A 24,000-nucleotide genomic window follows, 5' to 3' on the forward strand; every position below is an offset into this window, starting at 1 on the left:
TCAATTTTAAACCAAATTTCATGTAAATTCCTCAGTGTTCAGAAAAATAAATTAACTTTGTGCATTCCCAAGTAGGCAAACTCCATCAGGTGGTGAAAATCATGTGATATAATTGAAAGCTCAAGCGCTCTACTGCTAATGACTATCATTATAAAACTTGGTTGTTAACAAATTACATTTCATGGTTTATTCAACATTTTATGCTACTTTGTGCCTTAAGTGTGTTTTTATTTATCTAGGATCTTCTTTTGAACTCGTCGTGTAAAGAGTCAGGGCGTCTTGAAAAACTCTTTATTAAACATCTTTAATAATTAAGGTTAGCAGTCAAAGAGAAGTCTGCGTTTTTCGCTCATTAGGTTATGTGTCCCTCTTTTGACTATTTATTTTAATTAACAGCAAAGCAAACCAGCTCGCCGTGCCTCCATCACCTTTGAAGTTTTTTTCCTTTCTGCTGAGCTTCAGTGAGACCATTAGTCTCATTTTTCCATCAGCTAATAAAAGTTAATGTTGACATGCTCGTTTTTCTGACACCTCTGGGTTGTCTCCCTGTGTGAATGTTGTTACGCATGTGGTGCCTCCATCGTATCGTATTCTTACCTAATGTTAGTTTATTACGACAGCAGAGTGCCAGTAACAACTGACAGTACAGCTCATTGGCGGGGCCTGTGTTTATAGGTGTGTTATTATAACCTCTGCTAGCCCCTTTTGGATGTTAACCCCTATGGACAGGGCGCTCTTTGATGTCTGGCCTGTGATGACGCATTTTCCAGCCATTTTGCAGTCAGGGGCAATGATCTCACATCTGACTGCGCATCCCTCGGCGAGGGAGGACACGAGACCCATAACTCATTTACTCCTTGTCCTTTAGGTGCCATTTTAACATCGATGTTCAGGTTTTGCCATACATTTCAGAACATGTGCTCATATAATATCCGGCCAGGCCTTCATTCAGTTTTGTGAATTAACATCAGCGGCCATAAGCATTACATTTTTTTATTTATTTTTTATTTGCTGCAGAAATGTTGTTTAATGCATCTTTGGAAATATGTACAAATATCGGCTGACAAATTTTGATAATGCAAAGATAACATCTAATAGTTTTACATTTAGGGAAATTTGCTTATTTTTGTTTCTGTTTAAAATTAGATGTAAAGATTGATAACGCTCTCTTAAATCCAAGCTTACAGCCACCGGTTGGCCTAGTATAAAGACTGGAAACTGGGGAAATCGGGGAAAGTGCTTGCTAGGCTCAGTCCAAAGGTGCCAAAATCCACCTACCAAGCCTACCAACCTACTCTTACTCTCAGCAAGCAGATAAGTTTATTTCCCAAAATGTCCATCTATTCCTTTGAAGAAGCAACAGGGATGCTTTCTCCCAGTGTTTAGAAATATGAACTGATTAAAAAAATGTGTTGTTCATACAGAATCAAAAACATACAGTGCTTTGATATGTTGTATACTTTTTGATCGAACAATAAACTGTTTGCACTATGAAGTAATTGATGTAACATATCACCAAGTTGATGACATTTCAAAGTAGAAACCTCTGGTCCCTACACATCTGTTCCTTTATTTGTCATGGCGTTGCCTGTGTTGAATTACCACCCATTTTATTTTAGCAGTTCTCTTAATTTTCTATCGCAATAAAGATGCTCAGTGCGGCTACACAAAAGCCCTGTTTTAGTTTCTGGTTGCTGTTAAAAGTAAATTTGAGCTTTTTTTAGTCTGTTGAGAACACATGCATTGGAAATAATTCCTCCAATTTAAATAAATTGCCCTTTGAAATTTCTACTGTTGGTTTGGACTTAATTAGTCTTGATTTGGTGGGCAGGGCTCAATTGTGCTTCGTGCAAAGCTGTTTTTTATGAGAGCAGCTTCGGGACACCGCTCTGCAGTGGTGGCCTTCTCCAGAAACGGGCTAATGTTGGCACAGCGCTGCATCAGGAAAAGGCAGGTACTGAAGCACAAACTCATGTTTATAGAGCCTGATGTCACCAATTTTCACATGGCACACAGAGTGGTTGTCTTTAGGTACACTAAGAATAATACATGGACATTACAAACATTTTCAGTGCTCAAAATCAAACACTTATCATCTGGAACCAAATCTAAGATTTTGCATGCATATTTCACATTTTTAAATGAAATTCAACTAATGTTTCACTTACCAGACTGTTCTGAACATAGAGAAATACCACTAAATAAAGCCATCTGTTTTTCCTGGAAATGCGATACCGCAGTGGTTTCTATTGCCTGTTCATTGTCTAGTTTATGAGGGCTATTTTATAATCTGAAATCACTTATGTCATAATATTTTTATATTATATTATTATTATATTATTTTCATAAAGTTTTCATTGGTCAACAAAGACATTACCTTGACATGCAAGTCACATTTTAGTTTGCACACAGCATGAATATAACTAACCTCCCCCTTAAGAAAAGGGAGGCAGACAGCTCCAGAGCCTTTGGCTGATTGAATTCATTCTGCTCTTAGAATAAACAAAAGCCACTAGCGCACTTCAATACAAACAGACCTGCAGTGTTGGAAGGAAGTGATTCACTTGTTCCTGTTTGTCTGTCTTGTGTCAATCTGACAGTCCGAACCAACACGGCCTGCTTGTTGCCTGTTATTCTTTTATATCAACCTTGAGTTGTCTTTTTAGAGCTTTGTCGTTAATATGTAGAGACCTTCCCAAATATTAACAATTTATTGGTTTACAAGGTAAATAGTGGGGACCAAATGATCCCAATGGCATGTAACCATCAATCTAACCTCAACTGTCATTTCCCAGCAGTATACCTTTAATTGCATCTGGTTGAAATGATAAAGCATTTTTTTTGAGAGGCATATACTGAACGATTTACAGCTTTATTGGTAGAATAACAGCTTTTTAAATTAAAGAAGATTTTTACGAATTAAATGACACAGCGGAAAAGTGTTGCCGTGACTGTGGGAGCTGAGTTGTCGTTAGCTCCAGGTAAGGTCTCCCAAAGCAAACTGGTCTCAGTTGGGAGTCGCACTAAACATGATTCAAAGACTAAAATCATTTTTTGGAGGGAGTGACCCTCAGCTTAGGTCCAGTTCCTTAAGCCAGGCCTTTCAGGAGTCCTCAGGCAAGTGCATTGTAGTCAGGCTTGACTTGGGATATGACATTTAAAAAGCCTGATAAGTGCTGAAATCTTCAACACCTACATTAATTATAACCATGATGTCTTTAAAACTCAAGGAAAAAAACATTTAAAATGCAATGCCATTTTTCATTCTCATTAAGGCCACACTTGGTAAGTGCATATGCATTTGCTTTTTTTCCTTAAATCTATATCTGTTTCTTTGTGTGGTTACTTAATTGCAGTTTGTGACAAGGGAAGGCCAGCAGGAGCTTTTTTAGTGCATGAAGCCTGGAGTCATAGTTGCCACTCATTAGCTACATTTCCATGGCACAACCATTGTTCTCTCCAAAGAACGAAAAATAAAATCAGAAATTTTGTTACTGGGGAAAGTGGTTGGCAATATAATGACGGCATAAGACCTTACTAGCCCTTATGCCTTCACAATAGTGGAAACTAGGCTGCAATTACCCAGCATGGGGGAGACAAAGGAGGAGGAAAATACATCACTCTTGTCACTTAATGTTCCATAGGAGCGTCAGCAAAACCCTCATCCTGAAGCCCACCGCTGCTCAAGAGTTCGAATTACATTTTTAAATGTCAATCACGGTGATAAAGTTTTAAATGATCGGTGGAAGAAATTAATAGAGCTTCTTTGCATTTAGGTGACCAGCATTAACTAAAAGTCAATTCTTCGAACGTTAATGTTTTTAAAACCTGCTTGCTATTAATTAGGTCATATGACATAATAATATAATTTACATATCTTCATGTGATAGATTAGTAAAACAACCTGTAGATATCCATGAGTTGAAGTTGGATATGTAGCAAAAATATATGTAAAACTTGATTGAACGTTGACTTTATGTAATCTTTTTTGTTCAATATCAACATTGGGCTCTCCAAACAAAGTGTTGTGTGTAGTTTTAAATTACTTCAACTTACTTAACTAATTGTGCACATATTTCATTAAATACAACCTCTACCTTTAGTCCTTGATATTCAGGTTCCACATTTTATGTGCATGATTTTTCACATTTTAGCCATTTTTGAGTGGCAATCATTATTGTTAAAAGAAAGCAGCTGTAGTGTTAAAATCCCTTTAACCTTTTATGGGAATAGAAAGCAAAATTACAGCTGAAGATTATGTGATCTCATCGTCTTTCCATGTTAAACAATGGACAGAGCAGCATATGCCAACATTAGCTCAGCTGTTGACGGTATGTGCCCCCTTGGAGATTATTCAGTCCAACATTGTCTCCATTGGGCTGAGACTCAAAATTGATGGGAGTGTTGCCTCTCCCATCAATGCTCAGCTTGTGTGAGTAAATAATCACTCCAGTAGCCAGCGGCCCTCTGGGGACCGACTGAGCAATCAAACTGCCTGGGAGGGAAGGGACTCTGATTTTCCCTTTAAGCTTGCTCATCAGTTATTCTCATGTAATTGCACATGGAGTGATCTGATGGGCGTGTTAGAAGACTTGCATCACTGTGGCTGTGTGTGTGTGTGTGTGTGTGTGTGTGTGTGTGTGTGTGTGTGAGAGAGAGAGAGCGAGAGAGAGAGAGAGAGAGAGAGGGTCCCACGCCCTGTCAAGATTTGGCGAATTGATGTATTTTACATCACTTTGTTTCAGTGAGAAATGAAAAATGTAATATGAAAATACATAAAAATTAATTGGTAAAATGTTTAGTCAGTTTCAGCCCCACATTTGATGAGTCTTAATTAACTTTTTCAGGTTTAAGTAGGGGGAGTCAGTCAAATCGATTTCATGGACGGAATGCTCCTTCCTATTTTGTCCAGTAGATGGTGCTTTTGAAAACACAAGACTTCCTCTGCATTTGTTCTTGGTGGTCAGCCTCTATCCCTCCCTGCTTCTTGCCCCTGGGTTCCGTGTAACAGTGAGTATTAATCTGAGGTTATAGACAAGGGGCCTGTTAAATAGCTGACATCAGTGCTCAGCGGCTTCCAGCATGTTGTAATGACCACTCTCGATCCTGTTAGCTTCTGGCTGCACAGCATTACGTAGTGCTTGATGAAGCTTTAATGCTAATGTCTTTGTCATATAAACACATTTCGGGTTCAGGGAATGAGGTAGTCGCTGAGCGATTTAATTGCAGGGGCGCATGTGTGTGAGAGCCTTGTTTGCCTGTGTGTGTCTGAGAGCAATAGTTTTTACAGGTTTGGTGCTGTGTTGGCAGGGACAACCCAATCTTTGGATTCTGTTAAGGATTCTGAGGGATTGTAAACCTCGCCACTGTGCTAGTCTGTACATTATAAAGGAATGCCACGGATGACCGAAAGGACTGCTCACATAACATACAGATGCCATTACATAACCGAGTTAGCTGCATTGTGTCAACAAGACAAATGACAGTCTGATTGCACGGCCCTTTCCAAACTCTGGAGGGCCGAGGTGGAACTTTTCTTCCCTAGGCAGCAACGGAAAGGGAAAGAGCAAAAAAAAAAAAAAAAAAAAAAAAAAAAAGGGCTCCCTGAAAGTGTTTAGACTGTAAATCCGGGCTACAAGGGGTAGCCACACATCTTTGTGATTAGGTAAACCTCAGGAGCCTTTCATGTGAGCAATCTGTAAAACCTCAGTGAGCACATCCTGTGCGGTATGCAGCTCAATCAAAGGCAATGTGTCATGCTCAACCTCTTATTAAACACACTCGATTAAGACTTGTTTCCAGTAAAGTTGTGCAGAAGTGTGACTTCCCCCTCAGATAGACATGTTTTCATAACTGTTTGTGTGGCGAGAAAATCTTCCCAGCTAAAGTGAACATGTTGCTCTGAAATATTTTCCAACATCTGCCGCCCATCAGGATGTCTGCTTTCTGAGCCACTGCTGCATTCCTGAGCCACTCCCTCTACCTGGATCAAAAAAAGAAACCTTTCTGTGTCGTTGCCCCTGAGCTCTGCTCTCTCTCTCTCTCTCTCTCTCTCTCTCTCTCTCTACCCCTGTTCAAACTGTACTGTAGGTATTTGTACCAGGTGCTCGCATCTGCAATGAAATCCTGGCTCTCAAAAAGAAAGAAAACATCCCTTTCAGACGGATACTTGTTGTGCTCTTTAATTATGCATTCCATATTGCGTGTGTTTCATGTACCTTGGGGACATAAAACTGGCAGTCTGAAAGCGTGCAGGACCCATCTGAGCTCAGGTAAACATCACAAATGAAACACCAGAGTCAAGAGGTGTTTGTGACGGTAGCAATACACTGTTTCAGTAGCTGGAAAACTGAAATTGACGTTTCTATGACCACAGAAGCAACTATGTTACCACTGTTTCCTGTCCTTCCCCTTTTTCTACCTCATAATAGTATTTCTTAATGCCTGTTAAACTGAGACCTGGCTTAAGCCTTCCTTACCTCTACAGGGCTGTTTACAACTGTTTAGCAGACCCCCGCAGTTTAAGAGCCAACAGAGGCCAATGCAACTAATTCACTTTGAAAGACAACAGCTAATGAATTAGGTCACTTTGGTAGTGCTAGTCCGCTGTGTGAAAAAAAAGCTTACCCGGGAATTCATTCTTTGTATACAGCCCATTGTATACAATAATAGTCATTGTCCCCCTTGCATGGTGTCTAATCCCAGTCCATTCAGAGCAGCACTTAAGATTCTTGGCATACTCCCATACTCATTGCTACTCGTGGACTTAATCTTTTTTTCCCCTCTCAGAATCAGTCAAGTGTATGGCTTAGCCAGATCAAATGAAAGAAAGCTAGCTCGCTGCAGAATGGCATTCCAAAGCACAGAAAGTCAGGAGAGAGAGCCTCCAAGGTTTTGTTATATAAGAACAGACCGACCCTGCTCAGTGTCTGTCTGAGAATCTGTTGGGTCTACAGAATGATATAACAGGAAGATTTTTTTTTTCTCTGGAAATAGTGCCTTTAAATACCCTCCCCCTGCCCCGTGCACTTGAGCACTTGTTTGTACCGTCCTGCGGTGCAGTTTGAACAGACTGAACTCATGCGGTGTCATGTTTCATAAATAAATCAGTTTTATTTGTGGCATATAAAATTAAATCATTTTACAATTTATTCCAGTATGACACATAATATCCAAATAAAGTAGCTACATTTGTTTGATAAATAATATTAATAACAATAATAAAAAAAACATTCATTCATCCTTTTGACATGTTTCGCTTTGTCTTTTTCATGAAGGGAGTTCAATAGCTGCCACAAAACATGAACAATAATGCCCACGTCAGGAAGGAATGAAACCACACACTTGTTAAACAAGTCCAGAGGTTACATTTTGGTGTCTTGTCCTTAAGATACAGGATGGTATGCTAATTGAAGTTGCGTGTGTGCATACCTACATATACACACACAAGTCTACAGTCTGATGTCATGTCTGATGTAAAGGATCAAAATATACACAGTGAATTGATATCAGCTAACGTAAAATGTACAAATATTAATTACATCTTGCTCCATAACGAAGCTACTTCTGATGCTCCATTAATACGAAGCAGTTCTTAGTTGAGAATGCTGATGTAGTCACAGCAAACAGTGCACTTCATTGAGTCCTCATGATGTAAGCCCACAATTCCTTGGGAATCTAGTTACAACAAGAAGCTGGTAGTTGATAGTCTATTTACACCCCTGCATTCATCTGGACCGCCATTGGCTGCCAGTGCTGCTGATCATCTCTTTCGCGCTCGCTAAGGGGTTTGGACCTCTTTCGCCAATCAGTCTCTGAACTTGTGGATGTCGTTGGAGAGGCGGTAGAAGGGGTAGGAGGCTTCGTTGGCGTGGGGACAGTTGTAGGTGCACTTGCAGGACTCGATCATCATGACGTTCTTGTTGAAGGTCTCGCCGTCCTCGCAGCGGAACTTGACGCGGATGGTTCTGGTGTCGTGGGGGCTGCAGCAGCGGCCGTCCACGCAGGCGCCGCAGTACTTGGGCCTGTATTTTTTCAGGCTGGAGCAGCCGGCGTAGGTGAACTTCACCGGCTGACTGGACTTCTTTGTTCTGCTGCACTTCTTTCCTTTCTGCAGAGGAATAAACAACAAGGAGATGGAGGTTAGTCATGCACTCAGACCCGGAAGTGAGGAATTTTCAGTAACGTGCGTGTTTCCATCACATTCAGTCACGGTGGCTCAAGCTTACCTTCAGACTGGAGTAAGGTGACTGGGTGCATAGCCGCACTTCACAGATTCTTGTCTCTTTGACCAGCTTGCACTCGCTATTGTTGTTGGTGACTCTGGTGGAGATGCCGGTTCCACAGCTCTTGGAGCACTGGGACCAGGGTGTGGTTTGGACAATGCACTTCTGGGTGTCAAACATATGGACTTCAGGCTGTGGTCTGAAGGCTGTGATTAAAAGAAGAAATAAAAGACATTAGCATCTCAAAAGCCTACATATTTTAAGATATCCAATGTATATATATCCAGATAAAACATTCCAGGAGGAAAGACAGCGTTCTTACCAGGTAGAGACTTGAGTCTTTCCTTCACAATAGAAATGAGCTCGTTCCTGTTGGTGAGGTCCTTTTCCAACTCATCAGTCATCATGTCTTTGCCAAAGATCTTCTCCAGGATGTCTGTCTCCTTGCCATCGTCACACACCCACTCTTCGCAGCACTGGCCTGCTACCTTGACCAGTCTGGGGTTGGCACAGCCCAGGTTGGGCAGGGAGAGCTCCTGTGGGCACAGCGGGACACATCCCACTGCCCCATCGATGCATGTGCACTGGTGTTTACAGTTGGGCTGGAAGCTCTCTCCATTCTGGTAGATCCTGCTGCTGTACTCACATGGTCTGCCTTCTGACTTGGCTGCAAGGGGAGCAAAAAAAAGAGGAAAGGAATGTTATTCTTTCCTGCTCCGCTCAGAAATGTCTGCTTTAGACATCACATGGCTGCCAGGTAAGGATCAATTAAACTGTGAAATTCTCTGTCTGTGCTTTGAGGTTTAGTCTAGGTGTCCTTCTATTTTTTGCATTCCACAGTGCTGAAATCACTCAGGCCACCATACTCCTGAATCAAACCCTCTTATATTTTATTTTTTTTACAAAACAGAACAAAAATCAAACTTGCAGGCTATTTCAAAAGCATACACTACACATCTGGAGCTGGATGGGCTTCACACATACCTCGACAGATGCCACGAGTAGTAGCAGCAGCAAAGCTGGCCCCAAAGTTGCACTCCAGCCCTTTAGTGTGGTCACAAGGCTCGGTCAGGCTGCAGTCCTCGTTCAGCTGCCTGGCGCAAACTTTGCAACAGCCGCAACCGTCCAGGACGACGCTCACGCCGGGTGCGCACTTGGGCATCTCCAGCGGACAATCACACACGGAGGGACAGGAGGAGGAGGAGGAGGAGAGGACCTGTACAGCCAACAAGCAAAGCTTCTATTAAAGACTGACTATGTATTTAACCATACCCACACAGGATATCCCCAAAAACGATCATATATATCATATAGAAAAGCAGTATCTCCCTCTCCTTAGGCTCCTACTATTACTTTCAATCAGATTGAAATAGAGAAATAACTCACCAGATTGAGGCTTCCGAGGAAGGTTACGACAACAGTAAGCATCAGCATCGTGAATATTTCTTTTTGTTCTTGTGCGAGTCCAAGAGGAATCCTTTTTTTTTTTTTTTTTTTTTTTTTTTTTCCCAGTTGTATGAAAAAGTAAGTCTGTCTTCGGAGGAGTCCTTATGTATTCCCTCGCTCGGTCGCTTAGATTCGCTGGTAGTCTCTGGTGTTTAGAGGCTCCCTGTTTGTTTTAGAGGCAGTGCAGCTCTCGGTGAGGCGGTGTTGCAGTCTGCTGAGGTCCGGCCACCTCCGGACTTTTATACCGTAGTGGGAAGCTGACGTCGTTCCTGAGCTGCCTGCTGAACTGTTCCCAAACTATGCCAGGAATGTTTCTCGGCGCATTTTCCATCCAAGACCTTAAGCTCCACCCTGTCTAAACCTTTCTCTTCTTTTCTCTCTCAAATGGATTTTTTTTTTTCTTCTTTCCCCCCTGGATCCCGTCTCAACACACTTTTCCGTCTCATATTTTTCTCTTCTTGTTTATCCCCCCCCCCCCCCCCCCCCTTTCATTTCATCTTCCTCTGCTCGCTTCTCACATCTATCAACCCCAAGTTCAGAGGACTTTTCGGTAGAAGTATAGAGGCTGTTTGGGTGTTTTATTGTAACTTTTATTTCCTGGAATCCATTTTTTTTTTTTTTTTTTTTTTTTTCCCATTTATAGACAAATATGAGTGAAATAGACTTTATAGATTTTTTTATATTTTATAGCTTCCTGGTTTCAGTGCAGCCCTTTACCAATTCTAAATTGAACACTGCTTGCTTCTGCTATCATCGATTTAAAGAATATCATAAAGTCATCGCAGAGAATATCATAAAGTAGTATGAAGATGACTGTAATATTCGTCCAGTAACACGTGTCCAATGTTCCCGGAGGAATATCAGACTTCTTGTCATGTTTGTGCCAATGATGCTTTTGCTGATTACAACAATTGGTTAAACGCACTGCTATAGCATGATGCAGTGGCCACGTTTAAAATAGCTTTAGGTTTGTCTCTGTGAGCCTAAAGGTGTGGGCAGGAATACGTTTAACAGCGTCTATTTCTGGCTCTCCGGTGCCTTTATTCAGAGGAGCTAAGCGTTTCCAGATGCGCGCAGAGCTCAGACGTAACAATATTGCCATATTTGGTATGGCAGTAGCCTACATTATTAACATATTTCTCTCCCTTTGGCCAGCAGACCACAAAGCATTCCTGACAGCTTAAAGGCTTGTTAAATATGTTCTTCGTGCAGGGAAATTCCTTTGCGTTCATACCTTGAGGCAATTTGACTTTTCACGCAATGTGTCCATCACGTTTCGGGGGGGGGGGGGGGGGGTCCCGTTGTAGGTGAAGTGATCCAATTTTCCACCAGAGATGTTGTGCTGTGGGTGGGTGGGGGGGGGGGGGTGATCTATGTCTCTACTCTTTTTTTTTTTTTTTGGGGGGGGGGTCTCAATAAGTCCCATCCACCGAAGTTTTCTAATCATTCCGATTGATGAAAACTTTCATTAGATGGAAACGAAGTGCGTAAAGACGCAACACAAAACCATTATTATTATTATTATTAATTATTATTATTATTATTATTATCATAAACGGATGGCAGGTTCCAAAGAGGACATATCGGATGAGAGCAGTGTTTATGTGTGTTTCTAAGGATCGGACATTTCACGACTATCTCCCCTGTAACCTCGTGTAGATTTAACATGAAGATACACTGAGACAGAGATCAGCACCGAACAAGACGACTGGAGAGCTTCTTCGGTGAGTTGGACTCTTTTTTTTCCCCAGTTTATTCGGCGGACTGTAGCCGAGACTCCGATAAGTAATGAACCTTTCCCTTCAAAACCCTGCATCACCATGGAGCTCCGTTACATCAATATGAGTCATAGCAGCTGAAATAGATTCTAAACAGATCCTACCCCTACAGCAAAAGTAAATAATTCCTCATTGTGTTGTTTTTTGTTGTTGTTGTTGTTGTTGTTGTTGCGGATCGTTACATATCCGATTTGGATTGATTAAACAAAGTAACCATGACTGTTGGTTACTTTAGTTGTTTTGGGTTGTGGGTAATGTGTTTTTTTTTTAAATTTAAATAATGGTCAATTACCAAATGTCATACTTCTAATATGACATTCGCATGATTACCATGTAGTCTACATCTGTGTGAGTATTTGGACTGGAGGTGTGTGCCTGTGTGTGCGCAGCTTATTTGGGTAGGGGGTGTGTCTGTCTGAGCACATGTGCAATGCTCTCTTGTGTGTATTTCCAAGCTGTATTATGCTAATGTCTGCCCACTTGCCCATACTAATGTTAACTTTAAGATTTGAAAGGGGCACTTCATTGATTTTACACAATCAACATTATGATTCACATTAACAACATCTGTTTCATGATGTCGGATGCAACTCAACCCATGAAAACAGCTTGCGGGGTCTTGTGTAGTGTGATAATGTCATCACCTAGGTTTGAGCTTGGAGACTCAATCCATATATTTAACAATGAGCCTGTGTTACAAACTGTGGCAATGGTCTTTGAAATACATTTACCAGGCAGCAATTGTTGAACAAACACATACTATTGTTGCATTATGGGAAATATAGAAAATAGTATTTTTAGAGCCTTAACCGAACTAGGCACTAACATTCAGAATATCCTAGTGTTCATTTTGATCATTCTTGACACACAGTCCCTCACAAGTCTCCTAACTTTGTGGAAGTACAACAACAAATTGGTGGAATACCCCTTTAATGTCACTGAATTGTTTGGGCAGCAGGCATGATGTAATGTTTCGTTTGATTGTCCTCTGCTATGTTGACCCTAAGCCTCTCCAGTGTGTCCGTGCAAACTGCGTCTGAGTCTACATGCGTGTGTATGGCATCATGTGTGCATCCGCTTGTGCGTTGCCGCGATAGGAAACAGTGTTGTCATTGTACGTCAATGGAGAATAACACGCACTAATCTACATTCCTTAATTACCCACTCAGGTCAGGAAATATTCCAGAAAGCTGGACATGTGTCTCCGCGTAGCAATTGCCCTGGCATAATAGTTTCCACTAAGGCTGTCTGAGTACCCCCATCACACACACACACACACACACACACACATACTACACACTCCCCCCAAAAATAAGGAGGGTGGCTCTTTCCTTCACAGAAATTAAAATGAAAACAGCTCTTTTGCATGGATATCTGAGCAGCTCCAAAACCTCTGGGATGCTGAAATTATTTCACTGCTCCCAAAGGTTTGAGAGATTATTGTGAGTTTTGTTATGGCTCATTGTAATGGAAAGTCATTGTCAGATCCACTAGGAGCACTCGCAGTTAGAGAAACAGCAGCCCTCAGAATCTGTTCTCTGGACGTCTGAAGCAAGCGGCCCTGAGCCTTCCCATTTATGTCTAAGTGACAGATGGAACATTTAAACAACAGATTCCATTGTAGTATATTCAAGATAAATGTCATAACTGGTATGCAGTATGTACAAGCAACACTTCCTCTCTGTGTCAGCTCATGGAGCAGCAGGAAGTCTTCTGAGTTATGGATTGTTCTTGTGTGAACAGGGGCAGAGATGACGCCAACGATTAAAATACTGACTCAAGTTCTAATGAAATGTAGGTGGATAAGGCAGAACTCTGTAATCACATATTAACATTCATTTTATTGAATTTATTTATGTAACTTTAGCTGATTGTTTAAAAGGAAAAAGGCGCAGACCAGGCTTGATTGATTTGTTCGGCCATTTTGTCTTTGTAATGAGTTAATTCTTCTCCCAATATGATTTTGAGGCAGTTAATGCCTAAAGCTGTGAACATTTTTACTTGAAACAATTTCACCTCTGTCTGTGATCTTGTGCGATTACATTTTTTGACATTTACTTTCACTGGGGGTTTGTTCAACATAATTGTAGCTAGTGCTGAGCTGGGATAATGCCAACAAGATAAAGCTAGAGGTGTTATGTTGCGTAATTTTTCAGCAAAATGTGTTCTATGTTAATTTGTAAGGCAACAATGGCTGCAATAAAAAGGACAACCCACTTAACACAACACTGCCAATAAAGCCACTATTTCCTGTGAAGGCAAATGCATTTTTGTGTTGGCAAAAACAAGACAATAAATTCATCCCCATTATGCAGTGTTGATCACTTTATAGGACACACACAGCTTACCGTCATATTTATCATCTCACATTTTTTATTGCGCCTAAGAGTTCTTTGCGCCAAAGTCAATATTTACCCCAATCGGTGGCTGCCACCAAGGTGCCAAACTGTTCATTTGGATTTAATCTAATCCTTCACTTGCACACTGATGACACAGCCTTAGAGAACAGTATGGGGTTCAGTCTCCTGCTCAAGGACACATCGACACTGGACATCGACCCCAGAGGTGCTACGGGTCAAACTGCTGATCTTCTTATTAATGGACGACCTGCTCTACCTCCTGACCCATTGTAGTTTGAAACACTCATTGCAGTGATATCTTAATTCAGTGTAAAAGGCAAAACATTCCCCAACGCTGGCCATGGATATCTAACTCCAGCATCACATTGGCTATGCTCTGTTGACAGTTTTACAATCTAGAGACTGCGTTCCTCTCACTCTTGTGTTAACATATGCACATCTAGCACTGTAAATCTGTCTTAGAGCTTCAACGGTGGAGAAAAATGGAACAAAAAGTGGTGAAGCTAACTCTGTAGAAAACAAGATCTGTTTCACACAGCCTAAGTTTCTTTTGTGAGGCAGCAAAGGAAGATAACATGATAATCTTAATGAAATATGGTCAGTTAACATTCACATACCAGACCCATGGCTCTGACAAAAAAGGAATCTCCTCCTTGTCAAAAAATGTAATAACCAGCTAGGATTCTTTGGAAAGAAACACTTCTGCCATTTTTGTCTAAATAAATCACAGTAAAGACAAATTCAAGGGAAAATTCTTCCAGGTCCATCCTGTGTAAATACAGTGCTTGAAGGATAAGGATGGAGATATTTCATGTTTTCTTTCTGTTAACAAATCCCACAAAAAAAAACCCAACAATGTGCTAAAACAGGAATAAATATATAATTTGTAAGAAACTATTTTCAGGCGTGATTTATACACATTTTGTGCACTAGTAAGTATTCACAGCAGCAGAGAGATTTATGCTGGATTTGATATTGATAAGAACCTACCTTTCTATGTACCGATAGTATCTATTTGCTGTTATGTTTTGGATTTACCTACATTTACCTACCCTTATGCCTTTGACAGTTACATTGCCATTTTAGATTTAGATACTTCTTTCACTCAATTTTGGGCATAAGAGCATGTAAATAGACACACAACTAGTTTTGAAATAAAGTGTGTGATTATAAATGTAACTGCATCCTAAAAATTCTTACATTTAATCCATATTTTCTAAGATAGCTAAAAAATATCTGGAATTGGACCCAATTAAAGCTGCTATCGAAATGCCTCAAAAAACAGCCATTTCCATCAAGTAATATCTTTTTTTTTTTTATCAATTCATGTCATGTTGTTTCATCACTTTATTTTCTGTGGTAATTAGTTTCATAAATTTCCCTGAAGGCTTCAAATGAAATATGCTCTGTGCACCTGGTGTAATCATGCTGTCTGTGTGACGTGTAGCATCTCATCATGAGTCCAATCAAACCAGGCAAATAAGAGGTGCTGCTTTTTGGTGCTGCTTCACCCGCAGCTGGAGGATCACGTCTGCTTTCAATCATTTCTTTTATAGCTACACACTGTACCAGCCAGGTGTGCCTGAAGTATGAGGGCTTTCCTTCATCTAAAGTTACTTACATTCCTCAGCATGCAGAGAGAAAAGAGAAAGAGAGGGTCTTTTATTGGGCCACGTCCATCCGTGATGGAAAAAAAGAAGGAGAAGTCTGGATGGGGGCAGGTGTTAGTGTTGGGAAGAGGGTGGTGGTGGTTGGTGATCCTGGCTGGAGTGGAAAAAGGAATGTGGGGCTCCTGGAATGTTTAGAGCAGTCGGGGATAATTGAGTGAATTTGGAACAAGAAAAGACAAAGCGAGGTCCCGCGGTGGAAGAATGTGCTTCTGGGACGTCTGAAGAAACATTCCATCCATTCAGACAGTTTCACCGGGCCCAGAGCCTTCCATAGATGGCACCATAGGGAATATGAACCCCCTCCCTTCCTCCTCCCATACAGACACACACACACACACACACACACACACACACACACACACACACACACACACACACACACACACACACACACACACACACACACACACACACACACACACACACACACACACACACACACTTACTTGCACTGCTCTTCCTTTCACACTCTCCTTGCCCTATACACTTCTCACACTGCAGGACAAGCAGAAACCCTTCTTTATAAATATTATTTTCCATTGATGTTTGTGTACATTAAATCAAAAAGGCTGCCAAGACTTAAGTGGTTACATATGTCTCCAAATTCTTAAGTTCAAAAATAGAAATGCGCTCTTATAGTCTTTATTCCTCACTTTTTATTTGAAACAGCTGAAACATATCTTAACAAAGCATGGAAATCAAGTGGTTATACACTTCGTACACTTCCATATTTATGTCCTCAGCTGTATGCAGATACAAATATGATAACATCCTTGTTGTTTGTAGTCAGGGTCATGTATTCCTCCTGGGTTCCCCCCCTTGGGAAACAGTTCTACCATTACAAATATATATTTTACTACATGTCCTTCCATTGTCAGAAGGTCTAACAGTTTCAAGTTACTAGGTTTTTGGAGGCAAAGTAAAAGTTAACATTGAAACAGGTTGCTTCTTACTATTCTACTTCTATTATAATAACAAGATATGTTGAAGAAAATCATTCAAGTCCAGTTCAGAAGTTGCTGTGGTGTGAGTTTAATGAAGTATGCCGGCACACTGGTGAACTGACAGACACAGAGCAGATCTGAGCCGGTGAGTTGACCCAGAGCAGAGGGAAAGGAAGCATTTATACAGAAAGCCAAAGCAGTGGTTCGACTGTGTGTAAATAGTAGAGAACAAAAGGTAAGGGAAGACCATGACCAGACATAATGTAATTACAAGTGGTAACAAAAGGCAGGACTGGGGCATTCGCATTTGCATAATGCTTATTTTGTTCTCCCCAACTATTGTGAAGTTCACAAATAACCAATTATGAACAAAAGCATAAATGCTCTCCAGTTTGAAAAATAAAACTTCTAATGTTCCTCTATAAACTCTGTTTGAGTTTATAGAGGAACATTTTAGAGGAAGTTCTTAAGTATCAACACGACAGTTTTATTTAAAATTAAAAAGTAGTATAATACTCTGTTGTATTATCTGTGACCAAGTAACCAATGTACTTCCTGTTTACACCGGCACCCACATGCTCAGTGTACGTGAATAGTCATGTGATATTCGTTTTCAGGGGAGCAAGTCTGGACGGAAATCATTTCGAAAACGATGCTGAAAAGCATGTGTGGATGGAGATCTTTTTCGTTTTAAAATCCCGTTTTGAAAAGAAAACATATAAGTGTGGATGTAGCCTTAGACCTGCAGGATGGACACACCAACACAGTAGGGGGCCGGAAGTTGCAGCCAGGCGCCATTTTGTTAGTAAGTCTGTGCTGGTCAAAAGTTTATTCTTCATCAGATACAACCTAAAATGTCATATATACAGCATTTCAAAACATATGTCCATGATTAGGTACCTTCTTCGCGCAGCACATTTACATTCAATGTCAAGTTCAAAGATGTGAATAGATGTAAATCTGCGCCGGAAGACACAAATACGGATACATGTTAATGGTAACACTGCTATTGAATTTAATTGTCTTCTTATATTCTTAACAAATATGTATTCTGTTCTTGATATCAAATTTACATCATAGCATGTACTTTGTACTATTTTACAGCAAATCTTCTGAAGTTATACAACTTTGTTCAAATACCGACATCATTATGGATGTTTATAATCACTATTGATTCTAGGGCTGCAGCTAAATGAATATATATATTTTTTTGATTCATTGATTGATCACTAGCCAAGTGCTATTAATAGCACTATAGCACCCTGGTTGCACTCTTTGCACTTTGCTCACTTTCATATCTGCACTATTGTGCATGTGCACTCGGTAAAACAACTCCATTTCCCTGCTCTAGCTCTATATTTAATTGATTTGATTTGTAGTTGATGTTGTGTTTTTGAATTCTGTTTTTATATTAACACCGGCTGCAAAAAAAGAAAAATCACAATTACCTAAAGCTTTCGGTCTTCAAATTGCTTGTTTTTTCAAACTAATTGTCCAAAATGTAAAGATTTCCAGTTTATTATTGCATAAGACAAAGAAAAGCAGCAAAATCCGTCAAAACAGAGAATGTGGTAAAAAGGTAGTGTTTTGCATTCTTGCTTGAAAAAAAAAATGACTCAAAACGATAAATGAATAAATTGACTTATCAATACAGGTTTAATTGATATGGATAAATACACAACAATTATAACATATGAATAAATAAGTCAATGCTTTCTTGAAGAGACTTTGAAAGCATTGAGGAGTCTGACTTGCAGGCTCTGCTGTGCTCAGTGCATTGAGCCATAAGTTCAGTGTGTGTGTGTCTGACTGTCACTTGTTGTGCTGACGCCTCGCAGAGGGCTGACAGGCTCGTCGGCTTCACGTGATGGTCTGTGCGCGTCACCGGAGCGCTGTCCCTCGCCTGGAGACTGGAGCAGGGCAGACTGACACTGTGTGTAGCAGGCTACTGTAAATAAAGAACTGAAAACCCAACAAACTAGCAGCGAGCAAATAAGCAAGGCAGCATCAGGTTATTTGATAGTAGTTATTTTCATTCATTCGCCGATTTGTCTGTCAGGGTGTTTTTTTTTTTTTTTTTAAATTTCATATTTTTTTTCTCCCAGATTTGAGCGTGCCAATTAAAGGGAAGCGAAACATGGCTGGTTTAATGTCAAATTTTGGTCATTACACCCACGCCGTCGTTCGGGGAGTCCCCGCGTCCCTGGCCAAAGAGGCGCTCCGGAGCAGCCAGGCGGAGGTGGACCTGGACAAGGCGCGGAGGGAGCACAAGGCGTACGTCGAGGTCCTGGGGCCGAGGCTCGGGCTGGAGGTGGTGCAGCTCCCCGCGGACGAGTCGCTCCCGGACTGCGTGTTCGTGGAGGATGCGGCCGTGGTGTGTGGTGACACGGCGCTCATCACCAGACCCGGGGCAGAGAGCAGGAGGAGAGAGGTAAGGAAGTGTCAGCTTTCCTCAGCATGATTCAATTCAGCGAGATGAAAAAATAAATAAAAAAATAAAAAAAAAAAAAAAAAAAAAAAGTTTGATGTGGAAGTGGAGAGGTAGGCGTTGTCACTTGGCATGCAATTAATAGTCTGCAGGGGTGCAGATTATAGTGAGTAATATTAAGGTTGCTGATCTATGTGACAGTCTGTAGTTGATTATTAGCAGGGGTTTAAAAATGTGTTTCTTGTAAAAAGCAAGGTTTTCCCCCTCGGAAGTCTTTGAGTCTGTTCATGATTAACTCGTGTTAACTCCAGATATGTGATGCTAAATTAAATCTCCTGCAAAAATGTGTGAAATTCAAGTTTTTAAGGAAGGTTTATCTTGCAGGAGGCCTACATCTCTGAAAGCTACTTATCACATTTGAACCATATTGTGCCACAACCCATACAGAGGGATATGGTGATTAGGCTTAAGGCGACGCCCATTTGAATGACGACAATGCTTTTTCAAAAAAATATAATAGCCTATGTTCCTATTCTGCACTGGCAACATTTTGAAAATATAGTTGTTTGTGTACATAATACACTTTTCTTGGTGATGAATGGACTATTTATTGTCTGTTGTCAATTATATTCATGGGATGTGTTCAATGCATCCAAGAAAGTCTTGCTTCATTATTCCCACAATAATTGGCTGATTAAGACCATGACAAAACGTAAAGTAGAACAAAAAAGAAAATATAGACATGTATTCTATGAACTCAGAGGCTTTATGTCCGCTGAAATGAACAAATCAATACCTTTTTTGAAGGCAAAACAACAATGCCAGTGCACTCGGTTGCCTAGTGATATCTGCAATGTAGGGTAGCCATTTGTGTGTGTGTTTGTAAATGAAAATGGTTGAAACGGTGGGACAGCTTCTGTGAAAGCCCCCTGTCAGTTCACATCAGAGTCACTTTGTTTGGTGCTAATGTTCCCCAGGCTCACTGGAGGCATGGATACTGATTGGAAAGCTTGGCGCTGCTGGCCTCAGCTACCAGATTTCATTTATTGTGCACATGTTCACATGTGCACACACCATCAGCCAAAACCCTTTCTCACATTTAAATTGTGCTTTTTCATATATTTCATAAAGAGATAGCAGTGATTTGGTTTTTTGGCCCCTGTTCTGCCCATGGGATGAGTCAGCTGTAGTTAATTATAAGCAATGGGTGTGAGGATAAGAGCATAAACAAATCTGTTTGCAAAAACAGGACAAAACAAAAATCACAGATTCTAGTGAGGGCATGACTATTGTCTTGGTCAGAATTCCGTTGAATTGGATACCTTTTTCCATAATGAGATATAATGTTCTATAAAAATGAAATATCATCTAGTTGGGTGAGGTAAAGTGCTGACGTGCTGAATGCACTGTGAAAAATCAACAAAATGATATTATAATAACAGCAAAAAGGCTTTTGCTACACAATTTGACTATGTCAATTTTGACTATGTTGCCCATATAATGCATTGTAAACATATTTATATTGTGTTATAATCTGTTTATAGCAGTGTATTATCATAGTTATACAAACATTCACAATGCTTTAAAACAATGATCATAACACATTATATAGTATCATAATACTTCATAATTCTGGTCACTCACTGACATTTCTTTTGCAATGATCATAGTGTATTATAGTTTGCATAGTTGAAATACATTATAATCTTTTTATAATGCATTGTAATGTAAGTCGGCTGCACGGTGGTGTAGTGGTTAGCACTGTCGCCTCACAGCAAGAGGGGCCCGGGTTCATTTCCCGGGCTGGACAACCTTCTGTGTGGAGTTTGCATGTTCTCCCCGTGTCAGCGTGGGTTCTCTCTGGGTTCTCCGGCTTCCTCCCACAGTCCAAAGACATGCAGCTTAGGTGCATTGAAGACTCTAAATTGCCCGTAGGTGTGGATGTGAGTGTGAATGGTTGTCTGTCTCTATATGTCAGCCCTGCGACAGACTGGCGACCTGTCCAGGGTGAACCCTGCCTTCGCCCATTGACAGCTGAGATCGGCTCCAGCACCCCTGCGACCCTTAACTGGATAAGCAGGTTACGGAAAATGGATGGATGGATGGATTGTAATGTAAGTTACTCAAAAAATCATTGTTTGCTTTAAATTGAGTGAAAAAATAAGTATGTAAACGAGTATGTAGGCTAAGTATGTAAACAAGCACAAAGTAGATCTACTTACAGCACACACAGAGGGAGTGTGACTTCATTCTCTGCTCATGTCTACTCCACTTTGTACTTACATAGCAAAGTGTAGTTTGCTGCTGTATTACTGCTCTGAATTTCAAATTTAGCACTTTTAATGAAATTTATGTTTTTGCTTTTATTTGTATGCAAAGAAGAATAATGTAGTACAACGGCACTCGATGTGGTGCCCATAACCCAAAGTATAATGCATCATAAGCACATCAGCACAGCCGTAATAGCTATAAAACCTGAGATATTTGTAATGCAGGAATGCTCTGACCAGGCAGTCACACCGCCTGCTTGAACCTCCTTGGTGTGTAAAATACATGACATAACGCTAATGCTTGTCCTCTGCTAATGTTATTGTAAGTTTTAAAATAGTGTGTACACTTACAGTGTGTGAGCACCTTCAAACAGATGGTGCTGTAATTAATCAGGTACGTCGTTTTTTGACCTGAGAAATTAAGGATAATGGGAAACAGCAGTTTTTGGTCTTTTTTATCAGCCTTCTTGGGAATAAATCCTTTTGCTTGTGGAGGTCAACTACCATTGTGTGAGCAGTCACTTCCTCTAGACTAATTATTTCCTGTGTTTGCTTGGTCAGTTACAATTTAAGCATAACGTTTGAAGGATCTTTCTATAATGCTTCAGACATGCCTGTGTTGAAATAATTAGAAACTGCCTGTGTTGAAATAATTAGAAACTAATTAGAAATGGTTAGGGTTGAATTGTAGCGCACAATTACCTCAACATCTTTGCATGTAGATTTTGCTGCACCACAACACTACATATTAATGCTGTGTCACTAAGTTACCTATTAGACTGTTTATGAGAGAATCAACAAACATCCTGGGTGACTTCAATTGGTTGAGTCTGTTTTTAAACCAAAAACATTAGTGGGCGCCTATCAGGATAAGCATGTTGACCAGGGCCTTTTCTATTTTCTCTGCTTTATTTCACATATGTTCAGCCCTCTCAGTCTTCCATTTATTGCTGCCAATTTATTGCCAAGATTAACCAGGCAAGCAGGTTTCAGTTGCAGTGGAAAAAAAAGGCTTGTCACTGCTTGTGTGATGAAGTGAAACTCATAAATTGTTGGTCTTGTATGACCTTCCTACTGGGGAGCACTCTGCCAAAATATCACACAGATTTCAGTCTTTACAGAGGTATAATTTATCCAAAATAATGAATACAATTTAAAAAAAAATTGTCCAGGCCTTTAGCATTTGTAAGATCATCATCAGTACATCAAGGAAGGAGAAGTCCTTAGCAGGGAAGGACCCCTCAACAGATCCCACAGCGTCTCCTCTAGAGAAATAGACCATGACCTCCGAGATAGTGTGCCAATCAGCCCTCTGCTTCCCAGAGTGGACAGGTGTTATTAGATCAATGCTGCTAATGAGTAGGCACAATCTCACAAGCAGTAGGGTGAGAGAAGCTCTTGCAAACCAAAACACACACCCTGTGACACTCGTCATTAACATGATCACTTCATGATTCAACTTCTAGAAGTCGATATTTGGAGTCAAGAGAATAATTCTCTAATCTTCCTTCTTCAGATCACTCATTAGCTCGGACAGTTGTATGTGCAGAGGGTAAAAACGTGGATTTTGTCCAGGTGCTTTTAACTGTCAAGGAGAAAACTTTCTTAACTTGTTCTTCTCTTTGGATCAGATACTGTGGAGTTCAGGTGCACAGTGTAGCAGGAGAATGGATGTGGGAATTCAGAGGTGTTTTTGCATAAGTTGGGAGGAACCACTTGGTATTGTTTATCGCTTTAGTCTGTTTTAAGTGCTGTGGGATTTTGTTGGTGGTTCATCGGCCCCATCCATCATTTCTGCTTTGAATTCTCCTCTAATCGTCTTGTAGAGTCACTGCAGGAGAGATTAACTAGTTGGTTCACACAATTTGATCATTTTCCTCTTTACCATTAAAGGGTGGGGTCATCACTTTTTGTAATTGATTGTACCCAGTGCAACTCCATATGACAATATGGAATGGAATTAGTTATGAAATATTTCTTAAAGGCTGCAACATGAATCTCATCCATTAGGCTGTGGCTTAAAAGCCTTATTATCAGGGGAAATGCTTCTCTAAATGGACTGCATAACTTTTCACTGCAGACTGCAGCATGGTCTAAAAACACTCAAACAAAGAGCCAAAGTTAATTATTTCAATAATGCTGAACACATAGTTTGATATGCTGAAACTGTTCACCAAGCTGCATGCTGGTGAAGGTCACCCTACAATCTGCAGATCTGCAGATTGTAGGGTGACCTTCACAGTCATGCTAATTGTGAACCTATTTAGGAATCATAATTTAATGGCACAAGTAAGCTGCTGTTATTTTTGGCCTTAGTTACTTTGTGATGAGAGGATAGAACAAATAGTTTTCTTAAAGGCAAAACTGGTATTTTTCTACCTGGAACCTGTTGACCCATGTTTATGTTTGAAGCGATTCATTGGGATTTTTTTATTTTGAAACTGGTCCCGTATTGAGGGATAAAGCAATGTAATGCTATGTGTAATGCTACGTTCACTAAAAGTGATTGTTTTTGCTATTGACAGTCTCAGATTGTTATCAAGAGTCTGAAAACATTATGAAAAGGACCCTACAGACGAATAAAGCGTTTTTATTTTTCATTTCGCTTGATTCGAACTGTTTGTTATTGCGTCTTGGTCTCGCTCACAGCAACAGATCCCACTCTTTACACCACCTCTGTGGGCCTCATAGTGTCACAGCACCCACAGGAACACCTCCAGTCTCCCGAGCTTCGCAGCCTTGCAGCTGCCCGTTTACCCTCCTCTGCCTGTTGCCCCTCTCTCTTTTCCTCGTCTGCTCTTCACTTCGTAGGAGCCCTTCATCCATATACTCTGGCTCGACAAATACTGGTGGCCAACAAATTGAAATGATTGAAATCA

The 24,000-nt window shown here is 40.6% G+C and overlaps 2 protein-coding genes across 5 annotated transcripts in view; one reads left to right on the forward strand and one right to left on the reverse strand.

Moving 5' to 3' along the window:
- Positions 1–7,094: 7,094 nt before the first annotated feature.
- ccn1 (cellular communication network factor 1) lies at positions 7,095–9,898 on the reverse strand. The gene is made up of 5 exons (XM_054602570.1): positions 9,612–9,898; positions 9,210–9,441; positions 8,548–8,892; positions 8,229–8,431; positions 7,095–8,110 (listed from the first exon to the last, which is right to left on the reverse strand). Exons 1-5 carry the CDS (start codon positions 9,657–9,659, stop codon positions 7,808–7,810), a joined length of 1,131 nt encoding a protein of 376 aa, XP_054458545.1. The 5' UTR covers positions 9,660–9,898; the 3' UTR covers positions 7,095–7,807.
- Positions 9,899–11,286: 1,388 nt separating this feature from the next.
- ddah1 (dimethylarginine dimethylaminohydrolase 1) overlaps positions 11,287–24,000 on the forward strand; it is a 76,325-nt gene continuing 63,611 nt past the window's right edge. Inside the window, exons 1-2 of one of the 4 annotated variants that reach the window (XM_054602348.1) lie at positions 11,287–11,395; positions 18,529–18,854. In XM_054602348.1, the coding sequence (XP_054458323.1) occupies positions 18,561–18,854 (294 nt within the window). In that variant the 5' untranslated portion in view covers positions 11,287–11,395; positions 18,529–18,560. Of the gene's footprint in view, positions 11,396–17,001; positions 17,229–17,338; positions 17,421–18,226; positions 18,435–18,528; positions 18,855–24,000 lie in introns of those variants that run through there. The other 3 variants (XM_054602346.1, XM_054602349.1, XM_054602347.1) reach the window with 3 other exon arrangements.

This window comes from Anoplopoma fimbria, chromosome 8 (assembly GCF_027596085.1).
Source record: "Anoplopoma fimbria isolate UVic2021 breed Golden Eagle Sablefish chromosome 8, Afim_UVic_2022, whole genome shotgun sequence".
Taxonomy (NCBI): Eukaryota; Metazoa; Chordata; class Actinopteri; order Perciformes; family Anoplopomatidae; genus Anoplopoma; species Anoplopoma fimbria.